The sequence below is a fragment of the Eretmochelys imbricata genome, chromosome 3 (genome assembly GCF_965152235.1).
Source record: "Eretmochelys imbricata isolate rEreImb1 chromosome 3, rEreImb1.hap1, whole genome shotgun sequence".
Taxonomy (NCBI): domain Eukaryota; kingdom Metazoa; phylum Chordata; order Testudines; family Cheloniidae; genus Eretmochelys; species Eretmochelys imbricata.
Window position 1 is genome coordinate 123,621,610 of NC_135574.1, and position 24,710 is coordinate 123,646,319.

The 24,710-nt window shown below is 40.5% G+C and overlaps 1 protein-coding gene across 10 annotated transcripts in view; it reads left to right on the top strand.

Annotated features, from left to right (window-relative positions):
* The window catches only part of QKI (QKI, KH domain containing RNA binding), a 312,609-nt gene that overhangs the window by 58,936 nt on the left and 228,963 nt on the right, over nucleotides 1-24,710 (top strand). For all 10 annotated transcript variants that reach the window (XR_013345671.1, XR_013345672.1, XR_013345673.1 and 7 more), the window contains exon 2: nucleotides 11,016-11,158. Coding sequence is in view for 7 of the 10 variants with exons in the window: in XM_077813320.1 (XP_077669446.1) it covers nucleotides 11,016-11,158 (143 nt within the window). In the remaining 3 variants the exon portion in view is untranslated. The remainder of the gene's footprint in view (nucleotides 1-11,015; nucleotides 11,159-24,710) is intronic.

Genomic DNA, 24,710 nt, shown 5'->3' on the forward strand with positions numbered 1-24,710 from the left:
TTTTTCAATTCTGCTAATACAAGTAGTGTAGTGTAGTCTCTTTATCATGAAGGTTGAACTCACAAATGTAGAATTATTTCTGAAAGATAACTACATTAAAAAATAAAACATTGTAAAACTTTAGAGCCTAAAAGTCCACTCAGTCCTACTCCTTGTTCAGTCAGTTGCTCAGACAAGCAAGTTTGTTTACATTTCCAGGAGATAATGCTGCCCGCTTGTTTACAATGTCACCTGAAAGTGAGAACAGGTGTTCGCATGGCACTGTTGTAGCTGCTGTCGCAAGATATTGGTGTTAGATGCATTGAAGATTCATGCTTCAACCACCATTCCAGAGGACATGCATCCATGCGGATGACTGATTCTGCTCAGTCAATGATCCAAAGCAGTGTGGACCAATGCATGATCATTTTCATCATCTGAGTCAGATGCCACCAGAAGAAGGTTGATTTTCTTTTTTGGTGGTTTGGGTTCTATAGTTTCCGCATCAGAGTGTTGCTCTTTTAAGACTTCTGAGAGCATGCTCTACACCTCGTCCCCCTCAGATTTTGGAAAGCACTTCAGATTCTTAAACTTTGGGTTGACTGCTGTAGCTATTTTTAGAAATCTCACTTTGGTACCTTCTTTGCATTTTGTCAAATCTGCACACAACACAACATATGCTCATATGCTGGGTCATCATCTGAGACTGCTATAACATGAAATATATGGCAGAATGTGGATAAAACAGAGCAGGAGACCATACAGTTTTCCCCTAAGGAGTTCAGTCAAAAAAAATTTTAATGCATTATTTTTTTAATGAGTGTCATCGGCGTGGAAGTATGTCCTCTGGAATGATGGCCGAAGCATGAAGGCCTATGGATGTTTAACATACCTGGCATGTAAATACCTTACAACACAACCATGGGCTCCTACTCTCCCCCACCCCATTCCCGTATCTGCTTCTCTTTCCCATCCCATCCCCCTTGCCTCACTCCCCCATCCCCTTCTCGTCCCCCATGGGGACTCACTGTTGTACAAGAAACAGACAGGCACTATGACCCAGGAGGTGGCATCCAGCTGGAGAGGAGGTGACCAGGAACAGCTGCTCCATCCTGCTCCCTGCCCACCTGGAGGACTTGGTCTGTTTGGGTTGCTTTGGGGGAAGCGGGGGTGGGAGGCAGTGTGGGAAGGACAGAGACTTCCTAAACTGCACCTTCCCCAGCAGGCTGAGCAGAACAAGCCCTGCTGGGCGCTTGCAGAAATTGGGGTGTGTCGGGGAGGAGAATATGGCATGTGACCATGTGTTCTTCCACATCTCACCTCTGGGGGGGCAGTGCTTCCACTCCTGCTCCCCCCCCCCCGCACCTCCCCAAACTTATGCCCATGTGTATTAGTGTAGTTTCATATAGTTGTTTTTCCAACACCCTAAACTTACTGTCAGAAGATTTTGAAGGAGAGAATATCAGAGCTCATTTTATCTATGTATGATTAAATTCTTTTGCAATAATCACTTTGTGGCTGCTAGACACAAGCGCAAAAAAAAAAAGAGGGCCATGTATTTGTTAGGCCTTAATACTTTTGCAGACCCCACCTAGGAATTTAACTTTCAAAGTGGCCCGAATTTAATGGAAAATCTGTGAAGACTATAGACAGGATACTGACTGCCAAAAGTTAAGACACATTTGTTTAGAGAGGTGTGCTGAAGAATTGCTCCAGTTATTGAAACCAGGAGCAATGCTATTTCTGTGCATAGGATTTCATGTTCAATTGCTGAAGCTGTTGAGGTGTGAAAGAAGCTTGAAAAATCTTTTTATTGAGCCACAATTATGTGATGACAGAATGTGTTCCACAAGTGTTGTGGCCTAGTTTTAATACTGTTGTTTTCAATTATATATAATTGAACCTTGCGTGTGCCCATTTTTTACTTTTAAACTTAGGATTCAAAATTTGCTTATGAATATGCAGAATAGGCTTAGGCTAGAAGTAGTTTTCTGCCAAGAGTAACTCCACTGTAAATCAACTTTTTCATTTCAGAAAGCTATGTTCTTCAGTACAGAGAAATGCAACACCTCTTCAGTGGGGGGGGATCTCAAACCTAAGAAAACAGATATGATCATAAAAGTAGTGACTCAGATTTTAATTGTTATGTCTTCTGTTGAAGTTGTAATGACTATTTTCATCATGTGGCTGTTGTACTACATGATGCAAACTGCATAAAACAGATAAGGTTTCAGTTTCCTTTTCAATAATTTTAATTTTGAAAGCTTTGAAAGCACCTTAAGTCTGAATAATGGAAATAAGTTGTTACTGTCTAGCTATTCTTGATCATGGATTTTAGTTCTCTTAAATGTTTCATTTTTAATTTAATGTGGCTATTTCAATAACAGGGATTGTGTAAATGTGAATTAAATTTTTTTCACAACTTTCAATTTAGTTCCGAACTCTAAACAACTTTTCAGTTAACCTTGTAGTAGACTTGGCTTGTGTTGATCAAGGTTTGATGCCACTGGATTTATTATTAGTTATAAATGAAATAGTTTTAATAACTTCAGTATTTAGGCAAAAGTACAGTAGTTTTGTAAAATATGTAGATACCCTACCAGTAGTGACAGTTAAAGAAGTCACTGTCCAACAGCATTTATAACGTAGTTCATTTTAAACTGTAATCCAAAACAGCACAATTTCAAATTAGGTTATTGTTTTTGTAAAAATTGACTTAAATCAATGATTTATTTTTTTGAAGTGACTTTAATGACCTTGATTTAAATTTAATTGTAACATAATCTGTTTTTGTAATCTCTTCAAATAATATTTCTCCTATTTCTGAAATATTGGAGTTTCTGTAGCAGAGAAGTATTAGGCTCTTAGTGTCTTCCATGGATGTTGTGATTTAGGCTAATATGTTTGTTTTTTCTGCCAAATTACATGTGTTCATAGCTTGCTACCACTGATGTTTTGAGATTCGTTCCTTTCTGCTACCCCTCTTGCTAGTTGGATAAACTTGTGGAGTGGCAACAGAGATGCAATACGGTGTTCTTTGAGCAATTGCACACGTCCATTTCTCTTCTGGAATGTGCATGCCCGGAGCAGGAGAGCCAGATATTTTTCCCCAGCAGCACCTGTCAGGGTAATGCATGCACCCCAGCACTTTTGTGCTGCTGCCTGATAGTATGAGGGGCAAGTAAACCCCTGACCTCCCCTCAGTTCCTTCTTACAACCTGTGATAGGTAGTTGGAGTGTGTTGGCTTGCTATTGCAAGTTTTCTCCCACTGCAGGGAGTTTCTCTCTTTTCTGTAAATAGTTAATTAGTAGTACTTGTTAGTGTAAGTATAGATTTTCTTCATCTTCTATAGCAAATTTGGGTATCATCACCTGTTATCAGGGTGTTCCTCAGTCTCTGGGCTTTAAACTCTGTGCCTGGTGCAAAAAATCTGTGCTGGTGAGTTAGCCTGATTCCAGATGCCTAAAGTGCCTGTTTGAGGGTCACATTGGAGACAAGGATTGCCAGATCTTCAGGGACTTAAAACCCTGGACAAAAAAGTCTAGAGAGGTGAGACTGCATTATCTCCTTGTTTGGTTCATTTAAGTTTATCAGCCAGATTTCCACTGTAACAGTATCATCAGTCTCTAATCTATCAAGTTTCTCTGAAACCACCGCCTTCCTTTGTAAATTTATTGCCTTTCTGAATAGTCTCTTCATGCATGTTTGGTATGTTTTGACCAAGTCCACCACTTGCTGGTCTTTCCTCATGTTTGACCAGCCACCTTGCACTGATGTCTGATCTTGTAGTTCTTGCTTCTAAATATTCTTCTTTCTTTAGTTGCAGCATTTAGCAGTGGATCTCTGAGTTTTTGTCTCTCTCTCTCTCTCTCTCTCTCTCTGAGAATATAAAAGACTACGTTCATCAGTCATTTATTTAAATTATTCATTTGTGCTGTATTGGTAGTGATAGTGATGTTTACAGCTTTCTTACCAAGTTCATGAATTTGCTTTTCAGTTGTTTTCGACATGATCACTGATGGGTGCCATTTTTTTGGGTTTCAAAGATGAAAAGACGACTCATGAATGAAGTTTACGATGAACTCCTGGAAGGCTTGGAACAGGATTTTAAATTATCATGGAGGGAAGTTTTGGTGTTGGTGGAATTGCAGAATCACCAAAACTCGTCAATGTTCTGCTCTTGAAGTTCAGTGGACATATGGATTCATTCAGTAGGACATTTGAACTTGAAGATTAGTTGCACTCTGAGATGACCCCACGTATAGTCTGTTTTGCCACTGAACAGCTCTTTACAGTGTCTAGGCTTTACATTACAGGAATTCAGTTTCTATTACTGTAGTCAGTTCAGTTGTTCATGTCACTTCTTTCAACTTTAGGCATGTTGAGTCATAAACTGTTCACCTGTTCGCAGTAGTGGTCAGCAGCAAACCAAGTCAATCTAATACGTTCAGTTGCATCCAGTCTCCTGTTTTCAATATTAATCCTTTAATATTGTCACTACACTGTATCTAACTTTTTAGAATGCTTATTATAATTTATGTAATGTTCCTTTTAAATATGGCCATAGTAACACTTCAGAGTCATGTACCTGTTGGGGTGGGGGGTGGAGAATCTTCATTCCCCCACTTTAAAAAAAAAAAAAAAAAAAAAAAAAAGCGCAACTACTGGACCTTTTATTTTGTGCAGGGGAGGGAAGAAACCAACTGTCTTCACAGCTCTAGTTGTCAGTAGGAATGTAGTCTAGAATACTGAGTCTTCAGAACTTAATCACCATGTCAGTTTCTGGCTCTTGCAGAAAACCAGTTTAGTGCATATTGGTGATTTTTTTTTTTTTTGAACTGTTATATTGTTGTGTACACACGTAAAGGATTTTGTTTCAAGGACACTTCTCTCCTGCATTATGCCTGGATGGCATAAAGGAGTGATTTTTCTTTGGTTACTGATATTAAAGTAGTATCAAAGATCCTTCCTAATTAAATATTTATTGTTTTATTATTTTAGTAGATAACTCAGAAATGTGACAAGTTAAAGGTTTGACAAGATTAATTAAAAAAAGCTGATCCTTTTCCAAGGGATGCCAATTTGAAAAATCTCTGTTTCTGAAGACTTTGTACTTAGGAAAGTTACATTACTATACCTGAGAGTAGTCAACAAAAATAATTTTTCAGTTTGTTTACTTTTTGCATTTAATGCTTTGTATAGACAGCTTCAGTTTCTGTCTGTACAAAGTACAAGCTGGTCTCCATATTGGAAGAGAAGATTGAAGGTCTAGAGCAACATATAACGACCCTGCGTTGCATACGAGAAACTGAGGATTTTCTGGACAAAAGTCAGGATATGCTTCTATGGGCACAAAGCTCTAAAGACTTAGAGCAGGTTGCACAGCGGAGCCAAGAGGCCAGTGAAGACGCTTGGCAACATGTGACCTCCAGAAGAAGAAGGGGGAATGTCCGGGTTCCAGCAACGCAGACACAGGTAACTAACCGCTTGCATGTTCTCTCCACAGGTACCATTGCGGAGAGTGGACCAGATGATATGTCTGGGGGGAGAAAGCAGAAGGAGACTCCGCTGGTTGGAAGGCATGAGATGCACTGTCCTGAGATTGGGGGTTCCACGACCACCACTCCCAAGAGAAGGAGGCGGGTGGTGGTGGTCGGGGACTCTCTCCTCCGGGGGACTGAGTCATCTATCTGCCGCCCTGACTGGGAAAACCGAGAAGTCTGCTGCTTGCCAGGGGCTAAGATTCGCGATGTGACGGAGAGACTGCCGAGACTCATCAAGCCCTCGGATCGCTACCCCTTCCTGCTTCTCCACGTGGGCACCAATGATACTGCCAAGAATGACCTTGAGCGGATCACTGCGGACTACGTGGCTCTGGGAAGAAGAATAAAGGAGTTTGAGGTGCAAGTGGTGTTCTCGTCCATCCTCCCCGTGGAAGGAAAAGGCCTGGGTAGGGACCGTCTAATCGTGGAAGTCAACGAATGGCTACGCAGGTGGTGTCGGAGAGAAGGCTTTGGATTCTTTGACATGGGATGGTGTTCCATGAAGGAGGAGTGCTGGGCAGGGACAGGCTTCATCTTATGAAGAGAGGGAAGAGCATCTTTGCAAGCAGGCTGGCTAATCTAGTGAGGAGGGCTTTAAACTAGGTTCACCGGGGGAAGGAGACCAAAGCCCTGAGGTAAGTGGGAAAACGGGATCCCAGGAGGAAGCACAGGCAGGAACGTCTGTGAGGGGAGGGCTCCTGCCTCATACTGAGAATGAGGGGCGATCAGCAGTTTATCTCAAGTGCTTATATACGAATGCACAAAGCCTTGGAAACAAGCAGGGAGAACTGGAGGTCCTGGTGATGTCAAGGAATTATGACGTGATTGGAATAACAGAGACTTGGTGGGATAACTCACATGACTGGAGTACTGTCATGGATGGTTATAAACTGTTCAGGAAGGACAGGCAGGGCAGAAAAGGTGGGGGAGTAGCACTGTATATAAGGGAGCAGTATGACTGCTCAGAGCTCCGGTACGAAACTGCAGAAAAACCTGAGTGTCTCTGGATTAAGTTTAGAAGTGTGAGCAACAAGAGTGATGTAGTGGTGGGAGTCTGCTATAGACCACCGGACCAGGGGGATGAGGTGGATGAGGCTTTCTTCCGGCAGCTCGCAGAAGCTACTAGATCGCACGCCCTGGTTCTCATGGGTGACTTTAATTTTCCTGATAACTGCTGGGAGAGCAATACAGCGGTGCATAGACAATCCAGGAAGTTTTTGGAAAGCGTAGGGGACAATTTCCTGGTGCAAGTGCTAGAGGAGCCAACTGGGGGGGAGCTTTTCTTGACCTGCTGCTCACAAACCGGGAAGAATTAGTGGGGGAAGCAAAAGTGGATGGGAATCTGGGAGGTAGTGACCATGAGTTGGTTGAGTTCAGGATCCTGACACAGGGAAGAAAGGTAAGCAGCAGGATACGGACCCTGGACTTCAGGAAAGCAGACTGACTCCCTCAGGGAACAGATGGGTAGGATCCCCTGGGGGACTAACATGAAGGGGAAAGGAGTCCAGGAGAACTGGCTGTATTTCAAGGAATCCCTGTTGAGGTTACAGGGACAAACCATCCTGATGAGTCGAAAGAATAGTAAATATGGCAGGCGACCAGCTTGGCTTAATGGTGAAATTCTAGTGGATCTAAAACATAAAAAAGAAGCTTACAAGAAGTGGAAGGTTGGACATATGACCAGGGAAGAGTATAAAAATATTGCTCGGGCATGTAGGAATGAAATCAGGAGGGCCAAATCGCACCTGGAGCTGCAGCTAGCAAGAGATGTCAAGAGTAACAAGAAGGGTTTCTTCAGGTATGTTGGCAACAAGAAGAAAGCCAAGGAAAGTGTGGGCCCCTTACTGAATGAGGGAGGCAACCTAGTGACAGAGGATGTAGAAAAAGCTAATGTAGTCAATGCTTTTTTTGCCTCTGTCTTCACTAACAAGGTCAGCTCCCAGACTGCTGCGCTGGGCATCACAACATGGGGAGTAGATGGCCAGCCCTCTGTGGAGAAAGAGGTGGTTAGGGACTATTTAGAAAAGCTGGACGTGCACAAGTCCATGGGGCCGGACGAGTTGCATCCGAGAGTGCTAAAGGAATTGGCAGCTGTGATTGCAGAGCCATTGGCCATTATCTTTGAAAACTCGTGGCGAACGGGGGAAGTCCCGGATGACTGGAAAAAGGCTAATGTAGTGCCAATCTTTAAAAAAGGGAAGGAGGAGGATCCTGGGAACTACAGGCCAGTCAGCCTCACCTCAGTCCCCGGAAAAATCATGGAGCAGGTCCTCAAAGAATCAATCCTGAAGCACTTACATGAGAGGAAAGTGATCAGGAACAGTCAGCATGGATTCACCAAGGGAAGGTCATGCCTGACTAATCTAACTGCCTTCTATGATGAGTTTACTGGTTCCGTGGATGAAGGGAAAGCAGTGGATGTATTGTTTCTTGACTTTAGCAAAGCTTTTGACACGGTCTCCCACAGTATTCTTGTCAGCAAGTTAAAGAAGTATGGGCTGGATGAATGCACTATAAGGTGGGTAGAAAGTTGGCTAGATTGTCGGGCTCAATGGGTAGTGATCAATGGCTCCATGTCTAGTTGGCAGCCGGTGTCAAGTGGAGTGCCCCAGGGGTCGGTCCTGGGGCCGGTTTTGTTCAATATCTTCATAAATGATCTGGAGGATGGTGTGGATTGCACCCTCAGCAAATTTGCGGATGATACTAAACTAGGAGGAGAGGTAGATACGCTGGAGGGCAGGGATAGGATACAGAGGGACCTAGACAAATTGGAGGATTGGGCCAAAAGAAATCTGATGAGGTTCAACAAGGATAAGTGCAGGGTCCTGCACTTAGGACAGAAGAACCCAATGCACGGCTACAGACTAGGGACCGAATGGCTAGGCAGCAGTTCTGCGGAAAAGGACCTAGGGGTGACAGTGGACGAGAAGCTGTATATGAGTCAGCAGTGTGCCCTTGTTGCCAAGAAGGCCAATGGCATTTTGGGATGTATAAGTAGGGGCATAGCGAGCAGCTCGAGGGACGTGATCGTTCCCCTCTATTCGACATTGGTGAGGCCTCATGTGGAGTACTGTGTCCAGTTTTGGGCCCTACACTACAAGAAGGATGTGGAAAAATTGGAAAACGTCCAGCGGAGGGCAACAAAAATGATTAGGGGACTGGAACACATGAGTTATGAGGAGAGGCTGAGGGAACTGGGATTATTTAGTCTGCAGAAGAGAAGAATGAGGGGGGATTTGATAGCTGCTTTCAACTACCTGAGAGGTGGTTCCAGAGAGGATGGTTCTCGGCTATTCTCAGTGGTAGAAGAGGACAGGACAAGGAGTCATGGTCTCAAGTTGCAGTGGGGGAGGTTTAGGTTGGACATCAGGAAAAACTTTTTCCCTAGGAGGGTGGTGAAACACTGGAATGCGTTACCTAGGGAGGTGGTAGAATCTCCTTCCTTAGAAGTTTTTAAGGTCAGGCTTGACAAAGCCCTGGCTGGGATGATTTAATTGGGGATTGGTCCTGCTTTGAGCAGGGGGTTGGACTAGATGACCTCCTGAGGTCCCTTCCAACCCTGATATTCTATGATTCTATGAACAGGTTTTTTTTCACATGGCTACTTAAAATTAATTAAGATAAAATTGACGTACACACTAACTTTGAGCTTTGGTTAACAGACACAGATAATTAAAAATCTAAGAAAAATCAGTATACATCAGTATAAAAATAGTACAGTTACAGCAAAGTGGCTTCCTGCATTGTTCATTCTTAAAACGTTATGGAGCTCTTTTGAAACAAAGATGGAAGAAAAAAGCACCCGGGGTGATGGACTTCATACTCCGTTGTCCCATATCATCCCCCCTTCCTGTTCCAAGAACATATTTTATACACCTTTTCCTATTCCACCCACACATGTCAACATATTTTATAAGGTTTCAGCCCCTGCCCATCTGTGGTATTCTGGCTAACTGTAGTTAAACTTTCAACTGTTAACATCTGTTTTGCGTTAATTGATGTCCCAATAGTTTCAATATGTGATTACTTTATTGCAAAAACACCTTATAATGCTATCGTACGTTTGTGGTTTACCTGTTTATCAGACAATGCATTGCTAAACTATCACAAGATCTATATTGCTAAATTTTATAACTTTATTTCAGGCACATAATACACATGCTAACTTATGTCAACTGCCAATTTCTTCTGGGCCTCACTCTAAGCCCTTAACACTTCATGCTTAAAACCTATAGCCAAGCCTATTTTTAGTAATATATTTTGTTTTTCTACTTGCTGTTACAGCGTCAATAACTTCCAATATTATTTCTATATGCATGCGTAGAAAATAGATTATATTTTACCCCAAACTATATTTCCTCCAGGATCGGGTCATGGGTCAACAGTCGACCACACGAAGGGAGCACAGGAAATTTGTGGTGCAGCAGGGAGTTGAACCCAGGACTTTTAGGTTCGAGGCTAATTCCCTGTCCATTGGATTATCCTGCCTCTGAGTCTTGAATGCACTGCTTTTATATTAGCTATTGATCAGTATTACCCGACACTATTCATTTATTGCAGGAAAATCTCCATTTCAGAATGTTGTTTGATCTTTAAACTTCACTCAGCTCAAAATAATTAGGAAAAAAATTAATCCTGTGATGCAAATTCAATGTTCTGAATAAGGAAACTAATCTGGAATATAGACATTTTAATTCCTTTATACCCATCACTGCATAATTCATCGTTGAGTTTGACTCTTTCACTCACTCACAATGTGTATTCATGTTGTTTTGCTGAAGTCTAGGTTTGAAGTTGGCTGTACTAATTTTTATCCTTAAAAGAAATGTTACAACAGCAGTTTTTTGTAGGCTCACTTTGTGTGCAAATAGAATGCAAATAGAATACTGACAACTTAGAAAAATAAAAATCGTTTGGTTTGAATCAGTATGAGAAGTATTCTAAAATTACAATAACCTGATTTTAATAATTACACCATTTTTAGTTTCCAAATACTATAATTATCAACCAAATACCAAGTATGGATTACTGTCAGAATTCATTGTGGTATTGTTTGATAATTAAATCGTGTGAATGAGTAAAATTATTCTGTTCTCATCTTTCTGGCACCATTACACCTAATATTCAAATGGCAGATAGATTAACTGCTTTTTTTTTTCAAAGTTCTAACATTTCGTGTGCACATTTTTTCCTGGACTTCTAGGAATTTCACATGACACTTTTGTACTTGAGAGCAGTTCATTTCCTAAATAGGTTGGCTAGGTAGCAGACTGACAAAGATGAAAAAACACTTCCCCCTCAGTATCAGCATGGACCTCAGTAAATAATTTAAAAACAAAAAAAGCTACATGTTTGTGTATACTCTTCCCAATGACTTTCAGGAAGTCAGGAGACGTGTTAATGCAGAAAAGTTGTAATCTTTAAGATAAAATCACTGTCATACAAGAATTATCATGTTTAATACATAATATACGTTTTTCCCCTCCCCACAGAAATTAGCAGAGTACGGAAAGACATGTATAACGACACATTAAATGGTAGTACGGAGAAGAGAAGTGCAGAATTACCAGATGCTGTGGGACCTATTGTACAGTTACAAGAGAAACTATATGTGCCTGTAAAAGAATATCCAGATGTAAGTATATATTTTTTTAATTCATAAACTGTTCTAGTCCTTGTGGTCCTCTCTAAATGTATATTGCATGTGATGACCCCTTTGGATCACAGTAAAAGCATCTTTTGAACCCATAAGTATTGCTTTCTGAAAGGAAAGTTTATCCACACCTTTTATGGTTGGGTGCATTAGTTAAGTGTGGGAGTGGGGGAAGGTAAAGGTTTTAAATATCAAAATTAAGTGCAGGTTATAGTTTTAATATATCCAAGATTGGAAGGGTCACAGATTTTACTCTTTGGGTACTAGCAGCATAGTATGCCGCTTAGAATGCACGTGCTCTTGGCAGGAGGTAAAAATCTGCACGAAAGAAATGGCTCTTGGTACCATGTAAATCCTTCTCCTCAGAAGTAAACATTTGCTATATAAGCTATCTAAGGGCTTGTCTACATTTGCAGAGCTGCAGTGATGCTGCTGTAGTGTTTAGTGAAGATGCTACCTACGCCGACAGGGGAGCTTCTCCCGTCAGAGGAGGAGTACCTACACTCTAACAGGAGACAGCTATGCTGATGGTAGAAGCCCTCTTGATGACATGGCACTGTCTACACCAAGGGTTAGGTCAGTAAAACTGTAGTTCAGGGCTGTGAAAAATCCTGAGTGACATGGTTATACGGACATATGTTTGTAGTATAGACCAGGGCTAAGAAGCTGTGTTCCCATCTTCAGATTCTTTAGATTGGATTTGAAACCTTCAGTGTTGTATTCCACATTCTCATTTGACCTTTCTTGTTGTAATTTAGTAATTTGTTTTTGATTTTTTTTAAAACTAAATCTGTAGTCAGTCATTAGCTCTGCACTATTTTGCAGTCCAATCAGTGCCTCTTCTCTCACTTTATGGATGACCACGTTTCCAATCCTATTATGCTGATAGCCTTTCTTTTTATAAAAAGAAAGGCTGAGTACTTGTGGCACCTTAGAGACTAACCGATTTATTTGAGCATAAGCTCAAAGTACTCCTCCTTTTCATTTTGCGAATACAGACTAACACGGCTGGCTACTCTGAAACCTTCCTTTTTATGTGGCTGCATGCCATAGAATTTGTTGGCTCAAATAGATCCTAGAAATCGTTTAGCAAGGGATACCCTCATTTAATTCCACCTTGTCCCCTTTTCAGGGAACCATCTGATTAGACTCAGGAAAAGTACAAAATCATATCCTTCCCTCCAATAAGCATAATACAGATACTTGAGTAATGAAGGGATGACTTTATTTTAGCTGTTTCCTCATGTCAAAGAAGACGGAGATATGCTAAAAAAAAAAAAAAACCAAAACAAAACCAAAAGCAGACCAATAAAAATGACGTAATTAGTATGATATATGCAGACCATAGTTGCTCACTGTGTGTTTTATATTCCCTGCCCCTTAATACTGTCTCTGTCTTGTGTAATTAGATTGTAAGATTTTCAGGGTGGGGTCTGTTTCATTTTCTGTTTATACGCTGCCTAACAGATTGCAGCTTTCCACCTTTGTTGAGCTACCATAATACAAATACCTTATGCCCTATTGGACCCAAGAAAGCTGAACAAATATATGTAATATGTTCAGATTTCACATGACTCCTTTCTGACTCTTCTGTATCTCAAAGGACCTTTTCCAAATACCTGGTAATTATTTCAGAACACTTAAGACTTCTAGATATCCAAGTGAGCTTTTACCTGTACAGGGCTGGCAGAAGCCAGCTCCTCAAGTTGTTCAGTTGGGCTTTCATACAGTGTGTACCTAATTTCAGTCTCTAGGTCTTGATATCAAATGTGAGAAGTCTATAAACTCAGGCTGTGAAATGCAGAGGGACTGTCCTGGACACAGTCTGCAACTGCTTACCACAGTGCTAGATTCAAGAAATTCAAAAGGGAATAGTTTTTCTGAAATCTTAATCTTGCAAAACCAGAAGGTTCTTCCTGAGATCTCTAGGCTTCATGGATTTCTACGTTTACATAAATAACACCTTTCACATGACACCGTGTGAAACCACTGTAAAGAGTTAAGAATCTGTCCACTTTTGTAACGTCTCAGGATGTGTGGTCACTAGTGACCATGTTTCAGAAGATAATGGACTTCTTACAAATGGTCTAAACTGTTTGTAAACCAGTGTATAGTGGTACAAAAATGGACATAAAGTAGTAAACTCCCTAATGTGGATGCAGATATACTGGTATAAAGATGCTTATATCAGTATAGCTTATTCACAATTTTTACAAGAATATGCTATATTGATATACGCGCTTTATACCAGTATATTTGTCGCCACACTAAGGAGTTACACTGTGATGTCTATTTATAAACTGATATAGTGGTGCAAGAACTCTGTAGACCAGGGACAGGCAAACTACAGCCTGAGGACTGCGTCAAGCCCATCAGACCTTTTAATTGGTCCTGGAGCTCCTGCTGGGGAGCAGAGTCCGGGGCTTGCCCTGCTCTACGTGGCTCCCAGGAGCAGCGGCATGTTCCCTCTCTGGCTCGTATGTGTAGGAGCAGCCAGGGGGCTCCACACACTGCCCCCGCCCCAAGTGCCAGCTCTGTAGCTTCCATTGGCTGGGAACAGCAGCCAGTGGGAGCTGCAGGGGTGGTGCCTGTGGACAGGCAGCGTGCAGAGCTGTCTGGCTGGCACCGCGCTTCAGTGTAGGAGCCAGATGGAGGACATGCTGCTGCTTTCGGGAGCTGTGGGGGCGGCACCTGCAGATGGTGCAGTGTGCAAAACCACCTGGCTGCGCCTCCACATAGGAGCCTGAGAGGGCACATGCTGCTGCTGCTTCTGGGAGCTGCTTGAGGTAATTACTGCCCGGAGCCTGCATCCCCGACCACCTCCCACGCCCCAACCCCCTGCCAGAGCCCTGATCCCCCTTGCACCCTCCAAATGCCTCAGTCCCAGCCTGGAGCATCCTCCTGCACCACAAACCCCTTGCAGGAGGGTGCCTTAAATTTTCCTTCAGCCATCAACTGTAATTTTGATAAATGCTTCAGGCGTGGCTTGGTGACAGCATATTGGCTTGTTGACAAGAAGAGGCCAGACTTCATATGGTTTAACTTTGAGCTTCCACGAGTCAGTTTTGACAGACATCCAACTCTCATAAGTTACGGAAATATATACGGAGGAGCTTGCTCATGACCACTGTTAAAGGGCTTGTCTGAGTTTGGGAATGGCATTTCCTGCATCATACTACCACCATGGTTCTTTGTTTTCCTGACAAAGACAGTATCTTAACAAATGACTTGAGCCAAAAATGTACTGTGTCTCTGTAATTTCAGATGTACAAGATTTTTCAAATAGTGATATCACTTTGCAGCATATGTTCTCAAATATTGTGCCAGAATCAACAGAGATCCTGACTCCTTGAGCAGTGCCTGCTTCAACTGAAAATTGAGTATTCGTGTACGCACTTATTTTTGGTTACCAAGGGGTCAAGAATAGCTGACAAGATGAAGCACAGGTGATATTGATACTACAGCTTACTGATTTCGGTTCTCAACCTAGTTGACCCGTTACCATGAGCAGAGCTTCAAATCCTACCACCAATTAATTCATCAAGATAGTGTGTTAGAGAACCAGAGTCAATTTTTTTAAGTCTAGATCAGAAATCTGAGTCTAGCATCCTGGGTTGTGATATGCTGCACTAAGTATTTTATTGCTCCTAAGGAGTCCTAACAGATTTTTATAAAAAACTGTTATCCCTTCCACTTGGCAGATATAGACTATACTGCATTGAACTCCACACTCACTTTGTGTGATTCAGCACTGAGAAGTAATTCTACAAAAATTCTGTTTTTTATCTGATTTCCAGCCAGATGTCTTTGGTTTATAGGTAAAAAGATTTTTACTGCCTAGCTACCAAACCTGGAAACTATATACCAGAACTGAGACTTCAGCAATGCTAACCTTCCTCCTGATGCATTGTTACCAATAACAAGTTTCTGCTTTCTACTTAAATCTGCTGTCAGTGACACCTTTGCATCCCCAACTGTCTTCCATGGGTTTGTACAAGTGTAGTTGGTTTTAACTTTGGTAAATTATTGTTTATGCACCAGAAGGGGTGGAATTAGCAGTCTTGCCTAAAAGTCGTAGGGAAACATTCCATTATTTCCAAAGCAGTATCTACAGCATTCTTTCCTTTCCTTTATGGAGACTGGCAATATGATTTGGCGTTCAGTTAATATTTTTATGTGACTTATTCTGCAAGTTTGATGCCTAATTTAAGAGAACTGTTCTGCAATCTTCCTATAACTATTTCTTATTAAAAACTTCAAGTAGGTAAGCTTAATCAGCTTTCATTCATGGTAAAGAGTTGAGTGGCGTGCTGCAAGGTTCTGTCATATGAAAAGGGAATGAGGTGACAATTTCAGCTAACGCTCATGGTACCTAATCAAGCTAGATGAATGGGCAGTAGAAAACACTATTGTAGGTCGGTCAGCGTTGACAAATGCTAAGTAATGAATAAAGGAAGGAATTATTTGAATGACTTGTACTCCTTACCAGGTTCTGAATTAGCTATAGTGATTCAGGAAGAAGGCCTAGACATCCTTACGGACAATTCAATGAGGAAACAAAACCAGGAAGTATTGGTAATGGAAAATACTGAAAATACAATTCCATTATATAAATCAGTGGTAATATTCTGTTCTGTACAGGTTCTTGTGCCATCCACAGTGGCTTCTGATAATGTTTTAAGTGTCATGACTACCATCTGTCGTGGTTGGTTCTTCCTTATAGTTTTCCCTAGAGGGAGAAGAATTGTGTGCACTGGAGTGTTTTGTTGCTGCCAAATGTCAGAGAAGGCAAGGATGAAGTACACCTTGCACTTGGAAGAGGAAGGTAGGGAGGTTTGTGATGGTCTGTACTTCCGGTGGAAATTCATTCCGGTGCCTTGGACTGGCCCCCAAGAAAGCCCTGTTTCCTACATAGGTGAGCTTATTTTTATGGCAGAAAGTTTCATTGTGCTAGAGGAGTGGAGCTGTTGATAGTGAACTTCATCCTGGAGGTTTAGGTGATCTTTCGGATAGTCTGGATCCAGGCTATTGAGTGTGTTGAAGATAATTATTCAGTGGGAAACGAATGTAGAAAGCATGGGACAATGTGCTTATGATAGCCTGAGTAACTGAGGAGAGATACTGTAGTATTCTGTACTAGTTGCAGATTCCTAAGTGCAAAAGGCTTCATGTCCAGATATGCTACATTGTTGTAGTCCATTTGAGAGGTGGTGGGAGTGTGTAGAGGAGGCTAGGTGATTGCCTACTAGAAAGGGATGGCATCTCTTAGCCAATGGAGATCATGGAAAAGCGTAACTTGTGGGGTACTGCTGTGTGAAAGCTTAATGTCAGGAAGGACTCTGGGAGTATTAAGCTACAAACTGAATTGACCAGTTGTGTAGGTGTATCTTTCAGCAAATGAAGATGACACCATGGCTGCGAACTCTTCATAGTGTCGTCTTCTGCTCACCACCTCTATTTTGCTTGGTGTCAGGTTTGGCTAGCTTATGTTGTCCAAGCAGTTTGCCATCATTGTGGCAGTGACATGGTCGTATTTGCTGAAGAAAAAATAGAGCTGTATCATTTGCATATTGCTGGAACTTCACTGTGTCATCTGACCACTTCACCTAGTGGCTGCATGTATATGTTGAATAAGACGAGACCGAGCAAACTGATTCTTGTCCAACTCCACAAGTGAGAGGACAAGTGGTGGAGTTGCAGTTTCGCATTACTACTTGTTCAGTGTGTTCCTCCAGGAAAGATTCACTATTTCAGCATGTTCCCTGGACCTCTGCCACCTCTCAGGTTGACAATATCAAATGTAGGGATGTAAATATCGTTTTAAAATTAACTGGTTAAACAATTAAAATTGGTTCACTGATTAAAGGGAGAGAGGCTGGGGTTGCTCCAGCCAGTGGGCATGAGGCTGGGGCTCCTGCTGGGGTTGGCATGCCAGCCAGCCCAGGGCTGGGGGTTAATGGTTAAGCTGGGTTAACTGGTAAGACTAATGCTTACTGGTTAACCGTGTAATCGTTTACTATTTTACATCCCTAATCAAATACTGCAGAGAGATCTAGGAGGGTGAGAATGGATGTCTGCCCTTCTTCCACTGACAGCAGGAAATTATCCTTCAGTGCCACTAGAGCAGTTTTCATCCCGTAACCCAGAGTGAAATCAGATTGTGCTGGGTGTATAAGAGATATTAGCCTTAATGCTCAAATAAATTGGTTAGTCTCTAAGGTGCCACAAGTACTCCTTTTCTTTTTGTGAATACAGACTAACACGGCTGTTACTCTGAAACCTAGCCTTAATCAGATAAGCGGGCCTTTGGTAGTGTCTCTGAGCTTATACAAAAACAGTAGGTTTGAAACTGGTGGTAGGTAGTTAGGACTGATAAATCCAGAGTGAGGTTTTCAGTGTGGGTCAGACTATTGTTTGTTTGAAAGAGGAAGTGAAGATTCCTTCCTTGAATGAAACATTGGTTATTCTGATTGTGAGTGGTACCAGTTGCCCATGATTCTTTCACAAGCCAGGGAAAATACAGGTTGGATTCCTAGGTCTTGAGTTGAAATTCCTTTAGGGTGTCCAGTAATTCTGTATGAGTTAGCATACTGATTCCAAGAATGCAGGCAGGTTGTTGGCTGGTAGGTATAAGTGGAATGGATTCTTACAACTAATCTGGTCTGTACTGTGTTCAATTCTGGTCATCCTTTATCCTTTAAAAAAAGTAGAAATAAATGGGTTTCAGAGGAGAGTAGTGAGCGATTACCAACATGTAAAAATGTACGTGAAAAGTGAATAGTTTGGGACTACTGATGAATAAGAAGGGACATAATAAAAGCATAGAAAATAGTGAGTGGTATGGAGAAGGTAGATCAGGCACTTGTATTTATTTATCCTTTCTAATAATGCAAGAACTGTGGGATATTTTAAAGAACATGAAAAGTGGCAAATTGAGGAAACTAAAGACCATCTTGAATACTGCTAAACTCTTGGTCTTAATATCATGTGGCAATGAAGTACATGGTGACATTATATGCACACGTTTTTGCCACTTACATAAATAACACCAATATTGAGAGTTGACAAAATACGTCCAGAGGGGATTTTTTTAACAAGAGTATTGGAAATGATCTAAACCTTCATGCTTCAGTGTACAAATCAAACTCCTTTAACTAGTGAAGATTAGGAAGGAACTTTTTCTGGGGGTCAGTTATTCCATATTTGTCTTATGCAGGGTTTCTTGCACCTTTTAATGCAGCTGATACTGACTACAGTTGGAGACAGGATATTGTACTAGGTAGGAATTGCCATACTGGATCAGACCGATGCTCTGTGTTCCTAATGTAACTTAGTCTAGCACAGCTGGGGACCTAAACTAACAATACTCAAAGGAGAAATAGATTAATGAGTAACTTTACAATCTGTTCAATGAATTAGATAAGGGAATAGTGTCTTACTCCCCACCTACCTTTCCTATTACGTCCTAGTCTCTAATATGGATTCTGATTAAGCAGCGCAGATCTGGGGTGGAATGTGAACTACTGATCCTTATATAATCTTGTAATGAATGTTGAATTTAGTGATGGACATGTATATGGCTCTGGCAACCAGCGCTTTCTGGAAGGGTGTGAACTTTATACCAAAAGACAGTATGCATACTAACAATCTAATAGAACTGCAGTTCTTTTATATGAGGATATCAGACTATTTTTTTTCTGTATTTATAAGTTAGAAATTTTAAACTGCAGGTCCTCAATTAAGGAGCTGCAATAATGGTTTTACTTTGAGAAGCAGTAAATGAGCTGCCTGAAGCTTTCCTTTAAATTACGGTTTTCCAGTAAACACTGTGAGTAGTGTAATTATTGCATTTGTGGTTCATATGAGAAATTATAAAAATGTAATATATCCTATGATTGGAATATCTATGGCTGATGTGTTCAGGCTAAGTCTGGAGTGCAGTGAAATGTAACTTATGCAACACTACGCTTCCTTTGACCTCAAGAATTTGGGATTTACCACTGGGAACCATCATTTCACTGTATAAGATGCAGTTTTAAAAACGAAATGCTGTGTATAAATGCCAACTCAAACTTTAAAAGCATGACTTCAGTTTCATTGAGACTTGGATGTGTGCAGTAGGTGAATGAACTGAGTTCAGATCAGATGGATATAATTAACTCATTCTGTCACTGTCCTTCTCTTCTGATTGTCAATCATTTATTTCTTACAAGGACATAAAGATAAGGTTTATAGATTTGTGGAAGAGGTATGACCAGAGGACTACTATCTGAGAGGAAATTCAATCATTTTATACAAAATCCTGATTAAAATGATGAAGTTTTAATAAGTAGCACCCTAAACACTCAACATGACGTATATAGATCTGTATGCTGGATAGTGAGACAATACTACGGCATAGTTCTCTATGCAGAACTTTAAATTAGTCATGAAGCACAGAAATATTAAATTATTCTTAGGTTACCCTTATTTCTAGATAAGGGTAGGAACATATATAAAGTTTACACTACTGAGGTATAAATGGCAGTTTTATACAATGTTTTTTAAAAAAACAAAAAAAACCCCACCTTGTATATTCCAATGCAGGATGTTAACATACCTCTTGATTCTGGATGATGATCTTTATTTCTGTGCATATTAGATCACTTATAATTAAAGAAAATAACAATATCTAAATTCAAACTAGCAAATTAAAATTAGTGCAACTGTGGCAACCGTACCTTTGTATATTTATGGCAGAATCTACAAGCACTTCACTCTATGGCCTGAATCTCTAGCAAATTCCTAGGGTCAGTTCTTCATAATTAGTCACATTATTCTTTTAGGAGAGATGAAATTTGTAACGTTAACTTTATAAAAATGAATGTGTACGCACACTGCACATATAAGGGGTAAGCATGTACCTTTGCATAATTGCTGTAGTCTTAGACTTCAGTCCATACATTCTTCCTGACTTTTGCTAATGTGCAACTTTCTGCTTCTGCAGATTAATATGACTGAACACTTGCATAGACAGCTGAACATTGTGTAGATAGTGACTCTGTCCAATTTTTCCAAATAATTTATTTGCTGGAACAACGTCTTCACAACTTTAAGTAAAGTAGATTGTGCAATCTTGATATTTTCGTTTCTGAACTAGTAATTAGAAATATTTGACTTTCAAAAATCAAATTAAGGAATGATGTAGTGGTACACTGTAATATGGTAGATGATATTGATTTAGATCAAGGATTTTTCTACCCATAGTCAACTCACCTAGAAAATTTCCTGGGGAAGAATTGGTCACTTTGGAGAGGTGTTAGTAAGTTAGCAAACCAGTTTCGAACAGAACAGTGGGCTGGAGGATTCTTTTTTTCCAGGTACACCAGTAAGCCTTAAATATCTGACCTGGGATTTGTTCTCCATTTCATCGTTTTCTGCTATTAAATTCATGTAGTTCCTTAACATATCAGTCAGTATGATGCAACACTGTAGATTCCAGAACAGTAGTTCTTTGCTCAATTGTTTCAAACCAGTCTGCAAAGCCCACAACTATGTGCTGCTTATTCCACTCATTCTTGCTACTTCAGGGTGTCTATTTCAGGGATTAGAATTCTGACCGTTTTATCACACTTTTTTCTTTTTAAGAAATTTTAAAATATTTGATCCTCCTGTATACATGTTAGTCCCCTTGTGGTTTCATTTGACTCACTGATATTAGAATTTGCAGGTATTTTCTATTGATTGATGTTGGGAAATACCCATCTCCAGAGTTAATTAGTGAAGAGTTGGGTTTAGAAAAGATAATTGGAGCCTTAGTAAGCAGGGGAGTAAAGGACTTAATATTGTTTTATGGATGAATATTAAAAATTTGATTAGTATTTCTGATGCAGCTGATAAAAGATTAGTTTCTTTAAAATTCCCTCAGTGGAGCTTAGGGTAAACCTTTTATCAATTTAACCAATCTCTTGGAATTTGTACCCACAAATATTGTGCTAAATAAATGTTTAGATGGTAATCACAGGCTTAATAATAAAGTGCCCTGTTAGTTCTGATTAATGTGAAATTCTCTGTTGGAGCTCTTCTGTGGCTTCTTAGCAAGCAAAAAATGTAAGAGCTCAATAATTAACACATCTAAAGTAGCATGTCCTTTGAGTATACTGAAGCTCGAAGACCAACACTGATAAACAGTTTGTGCATACTTTCTGACCGTTTTAGTTAAAATTATTTAATTAGTACAACAGAACAATGAACATTGGGGATTCATTTGGCTACTGGGAACTTACTGACATAACAGCATTTAAATAATTTCTGCATTTGGTAAAATCAAAGTTTAATCGCATTCCTAATATGGATTACGCAAATGACAGCACCCTCTTTCACTTTTATTGTTCTCATTCTTTTGTATTGCCTATCAGGAGAGTATCTGAAGGCTTTGTGATTCAGTGTACTTATGCTGGGTATAGACCATCAGAAATTAGCCATAGCAGAACAGGAGGTGGGAGCAGAATCTTTGTGGTATTCATCCTCTCCTCCAAACCCATGGAAGCCCTTTCTCAAAAGTACTGCATGGTCAGTGTGCAAGAGGACCAACGTGAAAGTCAGATAACTGCTAGTCCACACGGCACACTCCATTTCCAAACCTGGTGGAAATATTGACAGCAAAACTAGTGTTTGTTTAATGGTACTTAGAGACAGTAAATCTGCACTACACTGTTCCTGCACTTGGTGGGGAATTGGTGTTTGAGGGATTGGGGTATGTGTTGGTAGGGCACAAGCATGTGATATGGACTAAAGGGTTAGCTAATGGCATTGTAACTCAAGTAGCCTTGCTACAAGAGTAGAGGAGGATCTGTAATGCAATATAGATGGGCAGACGTTCAGGGCAGAATCTGGGGGCCTTCAAGGCTGTGTCTTGTCAGTGGGGAGAATTTATCAAACTGCTATAGCTTTCCTTTGCTGTGTCCTTTTCTTGTCAGAAAGTTTGATATTAGCGTGGTGGGCAGAGACATGAGAATAATTGGCAGGAAGGATCTTGCTTCTTCAGAGTAAATTTATCTAAATAAAATAGATTTGACTTGATTATAGTGCTATGAAGTCACATTTTGACTACAGTAGAACAATAAAAAGTCATGCTTGGTAATTTCGTTCATGTTTTGGTAGGATATTGTAAAAGCATGAATTAATAGGTTTCCTAAAAATAATTTATTGCATATGAAAATGTTTTTTAAATCTCAAAGGAAAATGGTTTGTTTTTATGACCCTCATTTCTGGGGAATATATGCATCCTTGGAACTTAAGGTATAGAAGTATCTGTGGCCATGGGCTTACCAACTGGACAGATAAGATGAAGACTCTTGGCTTCAAGATGCACATGATCCTCAACTACTTTCCAATGAAGGTTATGAAGCTGCCCTTATCTGTTATCATTTCACACTTTAGAGGAGATGCTTCCATTATTGAATCTCTTAGCAATGTCCACCAGATCCACAACAGAATCACTGGGTTTCTTCTAGCCATTACACTGAAAGATCACTTCAGATTCTAGAATTAGATAGCTTTGTCACTTAGTTCAGTAGCAATCCTCTTAGATTTCAGAAACAAGTTTTTTTTAGCAGGCGGGGGTAGAGGGGACTAGAAAACTTTGTAAATTGAAATCAGCTCTTTCAGCCTCAACCAGTAATTCTGTTGCTCCAGCATCTGGTCAGCAATATTGACAAGAAGCTTAGTCAGTATCCAGTACCTGTAACAAAACTGTTCTCCTTTTTGAAAGCTGTTCTTATTTTGAGCGTGGAGTAGAATTTATGTGGACCGGTGGGCACTTTGTCATTTAGGAAAAGGAACTTATTCCAGTCACACCTCCCAGTTTCCTTTCTTCACTCTTTTTTGGAGAAGACCTCCTTTCCTGAGAAAGTGTTTACCCCACTCCAGAGTGGGGATTGGATGAAGGTGGGAATGGACAAGTGGGGGACTGAAGTGCAGCTACTGACAGAGTATTTTATCCGTCAGCAGCTGCACCTGAATCGGTGTTTTGAATAATAAAATTTGACAAAAAGGCATAGTCTTCATGGAGAAGGGTATGTGCACCCAGCCCTCATCTACCAGTCAGATGTGCATCTGCCCTCAGAATCAGTGAAGGAGGATTACCTACACAATACATAAACTTTCAGTTACAATATGAGTAACAGTTAAAAATGCCTTAAATCCAGTGTGAAAAAGCCCAGCAAACTGCCCATTGGCTCAATTCTGCTCAGGATACATCTCTCTACTAAATTTTTTGTAGATTAAATATATTTGAAGAGCTACTAGTCCATAATGAACAGTAGGATTCCCAGGGAAGAAATTCAGATGGAGCCTAGTTCAGAACTACATAGAAAATTCAGAGGCATAAATACTGTGTTTGAAATTTCACACTGGCCCCACCTAGTTTTGGAGAGTAACCGGAATGTATTGCCCTATTTTTAGAATACAACTCTAATTATGGAGTTGGTACTAGCGCCTGTGTAATAATCTCCATTTTGAAGGTAGTTGGGGATTACCATTCTGACATTTTTCCACTGAATGCATCCGATGAAGTGGGCTGTAGCTCACGAAAGCTTATGCTCAAACAAATGTTAGTCTCTAAGGCGCCACAAGTACTCCTTTTCTTTTTGCGAATACAGACTAACATGGCTGCTCCTCTGAAACCATTCTGACATGTGTGGTTCATTCTGTCTTGGTGCATAGTTTAGGTATAGGCTACCATGAAGCATACAAGACCTTTCATATAAATGTCACAGGACTAAAAGCAATTCGTGCGGCGCTCAAAGCATTTTATCATCTCATGAAAAGTCTTGTTCAGTTATTGATGCAAAATACCATGGGTAGATATTATGTCTTTGTCAGAGAGCAGCAGCCTGTTTACAGATCCTGTTTAAAGAGCAACACTAAGCTGAAAATGAAGCAGGACAGAACTCATGTTACACTAACAGAGCCAACCTGGGCATTCAGTGTTGATATTCACTTCATTTTAGCATTGGCCCCAGAACCTACAGTAAATATGGCAATATGCCTTAGAGCTCTAAATCAAGGATAGATCAAGGATAAAGATGGAAGCTGGGTGCTTAGAAGTTGGAACTTCATTAAACTCCTCTTGCTCACTTCTCTGAGAAGTAAGCAACTTTCTTCTGTTTAGAAAGTAGGAAACCTATAAAGCAAATTTATGAAATTAAAAGGTATTTTACTTTATCTTCTGATAGAGATTACAGTTAACAAAGGTGAGACCTTTGACACGGTTTTCTTTTAAATTCAGCTAAAGTTTAATCTAGCAGCTATATCATTTTATCATTCTCCTGTTCAAGGTTCTTCAGTTTTTGCACACTTAGTAGCCAGTATACTTTAAAAAAGGCTTCTATGTTCCTTCCTGTTCTTGGTAGCCTCCAGTTTTAGGACTTAGTCTTTGTGCTCACAGATTTATGAAGTCAGCCTTGGGAAAGACACTATTCCACCTTCCTTGAACGGTGTTCCTTCTGAGTGGAAAATAACTTCATCTAAGAGAATAAGTGAAATGCAAGTC